Below are 12,068 nucleotides of genomic sequence, written 5' to 3'. Positions count from 1 at the left end.
TCAGCAAACTCCCAGAATAAATATTTATAGTTCCTACCTCCTCTTCCTCGAGAGTCATGTCAAACACCTCAACGTGTTCTGTCGCTTGGATAACGTCACATTCATTTGTGATCAACTTCATTATTACCGTCTGTTGTCTCATCAACAGATATCTGAACTCATTCAACAACCTCACACAATGTGAATCCTGATCCAAATCAATCCCCAGATATATGAGAAATATTTGTGGCCCTAATCGTAACGACTTCCGATAAATGCGGAAAGCCACTTTATAAATGTTTATCATTGTCTTGAGAAATTCACCAGTACGAGAAGGAGAATTGAAGTTGTCCCTCTAATTACCACACTTGTACACGCAGTGGAGACGTGGGAAATACATGCTTCATTACTCATTCATTAGGACTCACCAGTTACAATGCCGTTTCCTGAACAATAACCCACAGACAGTTCCTCCTGTCACAATAACCTCTCAGTTCATATGGCTACACAATTATGACGCAATCACATTTTCAAGTCCATCGGAAAACAGGACGGAAACTTCACACAGAAATAATATTCAAACCAAAGTTGATAAAGACATGCATCATATTACATGTTTAATTTTTTCTACAGCCAAAAGGTTGTGTCTAAATATGAATGCAAGTAAATAGTGGCAGGCCCTTGTGGTCAGTTGTCTTCAGTCTGGGCAAGTCTGAATAGTGATAGTGTTCACTGTGGAAAATGGATGGTTGTCACTTATCAATGAAAGGATCCACCTTTTGCCAGACTATATTATGAAGTCTACAGACAATAAATTTATCTTATTACTTGTCTTATAATGAACAAGCCCTTTAAATCTAGCAGACAAGTCAATGTTACACTCAGACATGAAAAGAACTGTTCAAGAGGCAAAGCCACTTGAAATACTTCAGACCACAAATTAGTTGGGTCGGATCATGAAACCTGGTCTACATGTTCTCTGACCATGCACAGTGCTAGAGATGATAGATGAAATGTAAAGACTGAGCAAGTGTATATTGCCTCTGCACCTGCACATTGCTGAAGTCGATAGAAGACATGGAGAGACTAAGAGTGACTTTATTTTCTCACAATGTGCAGAGTGCTGGATATGATAGACGTCATGTGGAGACTGAGCAAGTCTATATTATCTATGAACCTGAACATTGCTGAAGTCAATAGAAGACATGGAGAGACTAAGAGTGACTACATATTCTCACAATGTGCCGAGTGCTGGATATGATAGACGCCATGTGGAGACTGAGCAAGTCTATATTATCTATGAACCTAAGAAAAGGACTGAGAGAGTCCACATTTCCTCTGACCAAGCAGAGTTTGAGATGGACCAAGTGAAGGGACCAAGCAAGTCTAGACTGTAGTTGATAAGCTGGCTGATTACAGCTGCATGTACAGTCTCCTGAACTTTTTACCTCTGTGGTAAGACAAGGCTGGGAGAATAGAGATGATTATGCTATCACCTTTCTGTTGTGCAGACAAAGAACACAGAGTCTAGAATACTGGTAGACAGATTCCTTCTCCCAGTGTGGGGCCCTGAAGACTGGCCCTGAGTAACAGTACCTGTACAAGGGCAATTTGCTTCTGGTCTAAGGCCAGTTCAACATTTCTTGGTTTCCTTATATTTTTCTGAAAAAATCCTGCGTGGCAGGTGAGACCAAACAACATCATTTCAGATTTCTGTGTTTTGTTGAATATTCTTTTGAATTTGTTTGCTGTGTTAAAAAGCCAGTCTTGTCAGTCTGACACTTTAACATTTTTTATGCACATGTTATTGTGCTAAATATGAAAGTTTGCAACTGGCTGAATACTAGGGCTGTTACAATTCACTCACGTATTCGGTGAATCGAACCGTAACCATTCATGAATTGAATTCGTTATTTGTGGCCACTAGAATCGAATATTTATGAATGTGCAATTGTGTGCATTTACATACCCTGTACCTAAAAATATCCATAAGAACATATTATATGCGTAGATTTCTTTCAATAACAACACTTTTATAATATTTAATTTGACAGTAATGTGGTCATTGGTCATTGTCGTATTAGAGAAGATACTGGTACCTGGATATGTGCAGTATATAAATATAATATGTTAATAATTAACAAACCATGTCAAATAATTTATGTTGTTATTGTTTCACTCAATATAATAATAATAATAATAATAATAATACATCAACTGCTGACTTGTTATTGTATTTGTGAAGTAATATTCATATTTGTTACCCTTTATTCGTGATATGAATCATATTCGCCTCAAAGTGTATTTGTTGCAGCCCTACTGAATACTTCTTTCTATTGCTCTTCAGATTATTTTATTTTCTACTTTTTATCTTTTGAGGTTGGGCAGATCTGTAAACCATTTTTTTACGGGTGGAAAGATACAAAGTATCAATCTTTTATATTTTGAAAAGCAGCGACATATGGTAAGTAAACCTGGATAGTTTAAGTTTCACCAAATTGAGTAAATGTATGTGAAATCTGCCGTGTCAGGAATTATACCTATGAACTATGTGACGATAAGCAACTCTGACCACTGTGGTTCTGGATACCTCTTCAGTAATATCCTCAAACAACCCCTCTTCCATCATTGACTCCAAAAAGCCCATCTAAACTTAAACAATTCACAAAGGTGTTTTTCAAGTTCAGACAAGATTGTATTCCATACACAGGGACGCATTTCAAAATCAAATTTGAATTAAGGCATTCAATGTCAGAAATGAAAAGGCAATTCACTCAATAACATTGGTGAAATGAAAAGCTGTGTGTCGGGCACAATACAACACCCGCCAATATCATCACATAGCGTCTGCATGTGTTACATCAACTCAACTCAACTTGTTTGACCAGTTCCCAACTGTAGAATTACTTCAAGTCAAATTTCCACAAATACCACTGAGTTATCAAAAGATTGATTTAAAATGAAATATTCACAACAAAATATCTTGTTGAAAGCACATCCTCCACAGCTTATCTGAATGCAAGCTTTTGTAGCCAAGAAACACTAAAGGTAAAACGTGCGAAAAATGTGACCTACAATAGTAACCTGTAATTATATTCAGGTGATAATACGCCTCCACCAACACTATCTCCCTCACACATTCTACCAGAGTGAACTAACTGATAGCCAGTCCTTGGTAACAGGCTGATATCAATCATCACACTTCAACAATGGTTGGACTAATTTTAGGCAAGGGTGTCACTAAATTGCACAACAGTTTTGTTAAAAAAACAATCAATAAATGTATTACATGATTCTTTTCTTCTCTTATTCAGATCACCATAGAGTTAGATATGGCTGTAAAAGATCCATTGAATTTAAAATCGAAAACAAATTAGTTAAGTAAATACTAAATATAGAGAAATGTTTTCCTTAAAACAAAAATCCAGGAATTAAAACATATCCTGGAACATAAAATCTTTCTTAAAAAATTTATTAAACATACAATACTAATTATTCCATTCTGTGCACAAACACTTTCTATATCAAACAGCATTCATTCTCCTTACTCCGATTGTGACACTATTGAGAACAAATCTAAATACTGTCGTATCCATGGTTACTAAGGCATAACGCTTCACCTGTAGAGAGTGTGATTGGTTGACCGTGTAACACACATATATTTTCCCGGTCTATAGTTTGTTGGACAAAAGGTTGTGTCATGTGCAGGGACCATGATAAGGGTAACAGTGACAGATGTCAGCCAGCTTCATGGACAGACACATGTCTTACTTCACACAACACTTTATCAATGCCCATCAGAGAAGCCAATTATTTTTAAAAACTGACGCTCATCACAGGGTCACCCAGTTTTTTTCTATTGATCCCATACACAATGTGAAGTGCTAAAAATGTAACTGTGAAGAATTGGATTCTTCCCCAATTACATTACAATTTAGCAAAAGATTTTTAAGTACAAGGTCTTTTGTGATGATTTAATAGAAACTTTATGAAATATTTGATTTTTTACATTTAATTCAACCAGATTCCCAGGTATATTTATTGTGTGCAAAAACATCAATAATATTTACATGTGTACAAGTAAAACCACAGGGACTTCCCATCATTAATTTCCTCTGACATGACATGGAAATGTAGCTTGTCTTACTGATTAAGCTTGTATCAACACATTTGTATGAAATGAACCAAGAACATGTCAGACATTTTGATGTGTGCATGTTTATTTAATGGCATCTTTGTGGTGCAATCAAGGGAAAGCATGGGGTTATTCAACCATTTAGAAACTGACTGCAATAATCAATCATTTATTACCCAAAATAATGTTTCTTTTACTTGGGCATATTGCTATTTGTAAATTTAAAAAAAAAAAAATTGCAAAGTAAAATCAGCGTCTATTGATTTGCATTGTGTTGTTATTGAATCCTATATGAGGACTGGCTGTGAACATAGACAGAAATGGTCACAGATTGCAAGGTCACTTACCATATAGACAGTCAGGGATTTGAGTGTATGGATGTGGGTAGTAGCTCAGCAAAACTGTAAAATTTATGGAAGAGGTTTATCAGCTAAGATAAGTTAAATGTTGCCAGATTATGGAGTGGAGGGAGCAATTTAGGGATGCAATGGAGGTGGCTAGAGCTGAAATGTGTAGGTACTTCAGATCCACCTATGACGCGAGTCATCAAAGATTACCTAGCAAACCTGTACACAATGTATGTCCATGTCAGATGTGTGATGGGTTTCATACATGCATGCCATGCTGTCTGTGTGTCACACAGCAAATACACATGCACCTGCATGTTTAGGGCAATACAGCCCATCTCTGTATGTGGAAAACAGGGTGACAGCAAACAGTATCACTTTTTATGAAATAATATTTTGAATGTCACATAATCCAAAAACAGTTAATCAATAACAAACAAAGCCTTTGATACTCCACAAAGAATTTGCCAACACCAGCTAAAACAAATATTATGTCAGTAAATACATCTTCCTTGCCTTACTTTTCATCTTCATAACAAACAAAGTCAACAGGCCATTATTCCACAGTAACTATAAAAATTAAAAAACAACATTATATCACCAATATAATCTAGCATTTAACCAATAATCAAAAACACTTTGTGATGATCCTTTCTGGTATAAGCCACCGCAGGTCTGCTACAGATATGAACATGGTGCAAATAGCCATGTTGTGGGTCATGATGATGCAATGCTGAGCTGCGTAGTTGCATAAACCACCTGCACACCATGCTCTCCTCCACCACTCCCTCTAGGCACATAACTCTTGTCAATTCAATACAATAGTGTTGACACAGCCACAGATAATTCAACCCAACTTCCCACATAACCAATCAAGAACTTGCCCAGCAAATATGCACCATCACAGATAATACCTTCAACAGACTTCAAACAAACAGGATCAAACTGCAGCATTTTATATTCAAACAGATAATGCTGATAACACCAATCATAAAGCAGAAGATAGTTATCAATGCAACTGTGTACCCAGAAGTGCATTTTGATAGCTAAATATAAACCTGCACTCCACCTTTGTGAACAGACTGCCTTGATCACTGTCATTTATTACTCAGCAAATATTTGTTTAACATGATGTCTACATATATTTTATAATGACAGAAAGTATTCACACAAAAATCTAATAATGGGACATATATGCTCGTCTCCGCTCGTACACTGACGCAAGTTATCGTCAAGATGGCATGGTTGAATTCTCAGCTACACACACTTCTTTCACTTGAAAGTCAACTGAGCGGACCAAAAAAGCAACAAATTTCCACCTACCAGATTCAATACGGACCGCTACCTGAAATCCAAATGTCACACAAGGTAAACAGAATGGGTATTGGGTGAAACAAGCCACTTTTCACCTAACTAGGTCACACTAAGGTCGTCCACTCAATAGGCGTATACAACTACAGCTATAGTGGCAGCTAGAGAATACGCTCTGGGCCAGGTATTACAACTCTCCCAGTCAACAAATCGGAATAAAGCCAAGATCTTATTACCATATAAAAGGTAGCCGGTACCCTACAGAGGCACAAATCCTAAGAGATAGACCACTGTGCACTGTCTCCCAAAGAATGTTCATTTATGGGAAATAATAAAAGGGGTCTGTGGCAAGGTGGCCAGTTCTGTCAAGCTTTATTTACAGTAAAGTCAGATTTTGCATTGTAGATGTGGAAGGCTTAGTGGTGTTGACACATTTGTATGGCAAGGTTAATATGAAAATGTTTGACAGTGTTCATTCAAGTAAATCAAAGATATGTAAGTGGGCCAAACATGGCTCTAAGAAAGTGCTGACTTTGAAAAATGCACCTGTGACAATTTATTGATGAAAATATAGTTGTTCAGTTATATTTCATATAATTAAAACATGACTATGATAATGAGACTGAAAATGCTATTTGTGGGAAAGAATAAAATGTAATTGTACCTAAAACAACTAATTCACACAGCTGACATATTTGAAATGTGGTATAGGAATATGTTAGAATACACGTGTTCCACATCTTGTGAGTTCAGCTGGTATAAGACTAAACCTGTAATCTACGTCACAGCCAGAGAATACATTTGCCTCCTGTAATAACATCACAACATACAAAATCCTTACCAACCTGGATAAATGACTTTACCATCACTAAAACATGGTTATGTAATGTAAACAAAACCATTCAACCAAAATGAATACCAATTTCTATGATTTTAAAAATGTTTGCAATTAAAAAAGAAAAAGTAAAATGATAAGATTCAAAAGTAAAACGCATTTATCAAATGCCTTTCAGGTTGCAAATATGAAACAGATTTTAACTTAGTACAGATTTCTGACAATGCCTTTGTTATTTTATCACCACTTTATTGCTGCAGAATCCCCAAGGTGCACTTCCAGATAACAATCAAATGATGGTAATTCCCAGTTGGCTGTCCTGTAATTAACTATAGGAGAGTAAGCCAGTGTGATCATCTCAGTTTTGAAAATAAAAAAAAAACAAGAAAATATGGAATATTTCATTAGCAGTTGGAATTCATACAAAATGTTAATTTTCCTGAATGTTTCTTCAAGAAAAAATTTAAAATAAAATGTTTTTAATAAACTCAATAACTGCATAAAGGTTAACTGAGGGAAAGGCAGTGGTTGGGAGGGGAGCCTTTCGTGCACAATAGCCACAATAGTTGCTAAAGAACACATGAATAACCACAAAGGCTACATACCTGCCGCGAAAACGAAACCCAGTTTTTAACTATGGAAGGTTAGAGGTGACCTCTGACTAGATCGCAGAGTCTGTGCACATTGCGCAGCACAAGACCCCTCTCACGCACACATGTACCCCCCTCCAACTCCCCCACCAGCCCCCAGTGACTGGAGGAGGACTGGAGGCACCCCATCACTTTATATGGAGATCAGAGGCTGGTATAGGATTCCTCACATAGTGAACACCAACAGCCAGCCCTTCCTTACTCCTAGCTGTCTCCCATCCTGCTACACTACAGATATACATGCTGACATTTTACACACACTTGGCTCAGGTTATTTTTGTTTGCATCAAGTCTTAATTAATGACCCTAGACTGTGGCAACTGTTTTCTTTGGATTTTCCTCTGAAGACCATACAGGCTTCAGTTAACCCTTACCATTTCATATGCAAGGTATACACAAGCTACAATGTGGCATGACAAGTTTCAATGGTCCAGACAAGATACAGACAAGTATATCTTGCTCAGTAGGAGAGAGGGATAGATAAAAGCTCAATAATCCTGAAAGATCCTTTCACCTACCCAACTCCCTATCTATAATAGTATAAACAGACCATGCACACTAAATCCTTTTAAGAGAAGATTCCATCCAATAAAGGTGTTTTTTAAGGAAGGATGTTCAGGTTTCACCATAAGATAGATAATTTTGTAGTGTGGGCACAAACAAATAGCCAAGCACTCTTTTTCCTAGTTGTACTAGAAAATGTCAGAGAGCTTTTATAGATAAGTTATTTTGGATAGGAAGATGGCAGATCTCCAGTGGCTCACCTGGAACTAATCATAGTGGGGACAACCTGTGATTCAGTGTGCCCTGATCAGTGATTCCTGCGTAGTCAAGCATTGTCTTCACAGTCATTCATGCACTCCGTCACCCGCTTTCTTATAAGGTAATAAGGACCATGGTTTAATGATGACAGATCTAGAATTTATACTTAAGTAAAAATATGTGTTTTGAAAGATAAATCATGATTTCTTTGTAAGTTTACAAAACTACTTCCCCTTTGAAATAATAAGCTACGAGTTCAGAGTGAGTGAGTGAGTGAGTTAAGATTTTAAGTCACATCAGCAATATTTCAGCCATATCGTGACTTTCAAAAGTTATATATAATAAAAACATGTAAACTATAAAAAAACTGTCAACAAGGGACAGTAAAATAACTAGACTGATCACAGATTATTATTTAAAACTAGCATGGAACCATAAAAATACATCACTAGACAGGACAATACATTATAAAAAAGTTCAGAGGCTGTTAATATGACTGAGGGGCAAAGTGTCTTGAAACAAAGTAATATCTCTTCTCAGACAGGTAACCTTCAGGATCAAGTATACATACACTTTGGATTAAACAATCAGGAATTAAAAGTTTAAATTTCTCTTTGTGTAGATATTTGGATAATCCTTCATCCCGCAACCCATCAAAACTGGAAACATTATCACAGGGGCGCATAAACGGGATTGGGCCATCAGACTCTCTGACTTGGTTGATTCATGTCATCATATCCCAATAGCATAGATCCAGTTGGGTCGACTATCTACAGACCGCCGTCATACAGCTGGAATACTGCAGAGTGCAGCGTTTAACAAAAAACAAACATCATATACAGCTGTAATAGGGTGATTCTACCAAAAGTAGCAATATTGACAAATGCTTTCATCACAAATAGGGTTAATAAATGTATTTATTTTGGCAATAAGTAATTAAATTAATGTTAATTCATGTTTACATTAAAAAAAACCTCAGGAGCGAAGCTTGTCAGGTTATTTAGAGCTTGCTGATACAGAGCTTGATTTTATACACAAAAACGAAGGGCACACCAAGGTGAATAAGTCTCAAATTATATACTGTACATGTTTCTGGAGTGTTTTGTTTTATATAAATTAATATAGGAAAGTGTTTAATGCTAAATGAACTTTGCACTAGTAATTTCCAGAATGGGAAGCAGAATAACCAGGAACTTGAAGATATAGGAGCATTATCATTCTTCTAAAAAGATAGGACCACCTCCGTGGTCTAGTTGTAGAGTGTCCGCCTGGAGAGCAGAAAGTCCGGGGTTCCATTCCCGGCCGTGTCATACCAAAAGATGCTAAAAGATGGTACTTGTTGTTACCCTGTCTGGCGCTCGGCATAAAGGGGCTAAAACAAGTGGGGTATTCGTGTTAAACTGCGGCATGGTATCTCAGTGAGCTGGCACAACAGTCAGCCCGCCCGCCCGCCCGCCCGCCCGCCCGCACGCACGCACGCACGCACGCACACACTATATGAGTGCAATGATCTTGGACATGATGTTAAACCTGATTTCACCTCACATCTATGAGGATAAATCAGAGAGGCTGCAAGCAGAAACATGTTGTGGTAATGACAAAATCATTTTGGAAATGTGGTATTTGTGGTTATGACTTTACATACAACATAACTTCAGGCAACTAATAGTGGTTTGATAATGACAGTAAAATGCACATGAACTTATCTCTTCAAACTGATATAACAAATTTGCAAATATTCTATTTAAGACGCAAAATCAGACTGAAGTCATTACCACAACAGCGAATTACATTGTGATTATGACTGTTCTGGTAGAGACTGATCAGAAGAAAATGTCCAAAATAACGGTTAATGTACACTTAGCCTGTAGGGTGTGATGTAACCCAAACTGGCATCATTATTTAGTTTTCACTGTAAATATGGTGACATATATATTCTGATATCAGACTATATGGTCAAGACTCAGAATTAATTCACTCATTTTGGCTGTAGTCTGGGTCAAATTGTGATATAACCCACATGTGTGGTGGCAAATATCTCAATCATGCCTGTCATGTTTCCCTCCTCCACAACATTCTAGTCATGTGACCCTGGCCACATAATTACCTCCCTTTGACTGTAAGCCCCAAATTGTGGTAATTACATGTTTAATAGAGACAAAAAGAATATTTAATAAATATATTGACAAAAACTGTTACAATGTTACTATTGCTTGTGAAACTTTTTGAAAAAGATTTTCTTGTCCTCATAAAGGTAACTCTTCAATGGAAGTATTATATTTAACTAAGAAAAACTAGAGTAAAAATTTCAAGCTGCACTCATGGCCATGCAAAAATGGACATCCCGATCATCTTTCAACTGTCAATACCGGTCAACTATAGATTTGAACACAATAAAGTTGCATTTTTATTTTGAATATATCCTATTGGTATTAGAACACAGAAGTGAAACATGTTTTCTTACAAGACAAGAAAAACAAGTTTTAGTCATTTTCTGTAGAATGGTCCAATAATGACCCTTCAACAATAACCATAAGAACTATGCTTCAACACCAAACATAAGCCCTAATTTCCCAGATCCCATACATGCCTGTGGACCTGGCGAAATGAGGCTCATCTTGTGGATAGTGGATCAATTAAAATTAGTTTCTGCATCTGTTACATTAGCTGAATGAACATTAACCACAAAGTTGACATATTTCCATCTACATTTCACAGCTGGGCTTTCGCTTTCATTAGTCTCTTGTAGCAAATACTCAACATAATAGCATACCTGAACTCACTCTGGAACTATGTTTCATTTCTCTATTACATATATCATGTAATTCAGTCAATAAACTTGTAGGAAGAAATAACATTTGATCCACATAGCTCAAACTATTGATAGCTGTCAAAGATGTGAGGTGCTCACGAGTAGCTTGTTATGAATACCAGAAGAAAAGGTGTCAATTTCACTATAGATTCTATGTTTAGCATCATAATTGCAAGTACTACAAAATTGATCATTTAATCAATCACACATTACCTGGTCATTGATACTCTGTCAACCAAGGATTCAGGCCTTGTCTTTGATCATCACAGTGTATCAGTGCTCAACAACCTTTGATCCCAAACTAATGATATTGTGCAATGATGATGTGACTTTCAAGTAACAGTTACATTTATAAGATATACATGTAATTGGACAGGTACAGGTGAGGTTGAATCTACATGCAGTATTTCCAATATCTCCTGAGCAGTTGTTGATACCATTTCATGAATGAGAAACTGAAACTTTCACTGCAAGCACAATGTGTCTTCACACCTTGCACATCTTTCCAAAACTACCAATAAATCTGCTGCATAGACATACCACAAATAGTCACTTGCAATGGCACTTTAATACCATGAAGACATAAATACCAAATTCCTTGAATCAGGCATCATCATTAAATCTTTGTAAACAACCCAAACAAAAACCATATGTGAGTGCAAGAAAATTTAAAACATTAAATATTTCTGTCCATAATGACTCATCCCATTTGGAATATTATCAACACATTGAAAACACTTGTAACCTCATTCAAGAGTGCAAAAATATTATCAACAAACTTAAAAATCCTTGTCGCATTGTTTGATTCCAAATTAGGATCCTTGTGTCACTTGGTCAGATTAAGGGCTCTCGCATGGCGAATGACAATGAGCAAGGAGTCTGCCGTCGTAAGAGTATACAGGTTTTTTCTGTGCATCCCCAATGTATTTCCAATGGTCCTGTGCTGCTGGTAAGAGAGCAGCGCAGTGATGAGTCACACTGGTAATGCAACAGCAAACCTTCACACAGCTGGGTCATTACTGCCCAACTCCAGCAACGAATAGAATGGGCTATTACACTTCCTATTAAAACACACACTGTGCTGACTGATACATTGTCTTCTTAATTACAAACATGCTTCAAGAATCTGATGTGAATACTGAATTAGCTTTAATGTGAAATGGACGATCAGCAACACCCAAATGTCTTCCAACAAAGACGAATGTGGCTTTTGAGTAGGGCATAATTAGCACAACAT

The 12,068-nt window shown here is 36.8% G+C and overlaps 1 protein-coding gene across 13 annotated transcripts in view; it reads right to left on the bottom strand.

Moving 5' to 3' along the window:
• LOC139473536 (tensin-3-like) overlaps window positions 1-12,068 on the bottom strand; it is a 258,760-nt gene that overhangs the window by 89,946 nt on the left and 156,746 nt on the right. The window contains exon 1 of one of the 13 annotated variants that reach the window (XM_071256172.1): window positions 7,213-7,274. The exons of 10 other annotated variants lie outside the window; for them this stretch is intronic. Coding sequence is in view for 1 of the 3 variants with exons in the window: in XM_071256165.1 (XP_071112266.1) it covers window positions 38-142 (105 nt within the window). In the remaining 2 variants the exon portion in view is untranslated. Of the gene's footprint in view, window positions 1-37; window positions 161-5,784; window positions 5,880-7,212; window positions 7,275-12,068 lie in introns of those variants that run through there. 2 more of the 13 variants (XM_071256170.1, XM_071256165.1) reach the window with 2 other exon arrangements.

Source organism: Haliotis cracherodii, unplaced genomic scaffold, assembly GCF_022045235.1.
Source record: "Haliotis cracherodii isolate W230 unplaced genomic scaffold, xgHalCrac1.p SCAF_29, whole genome shotgun sequence".
Lineage (NCBI taxonomy): Eukaryota > Metazoa > Mollusca > Gastropoda > Lepetellida > Haliotidae > Haliotis > Haliotis cracherodii.
This window is presented reverse-complemented; position numbering and strand designations above follow the sequence as displayed.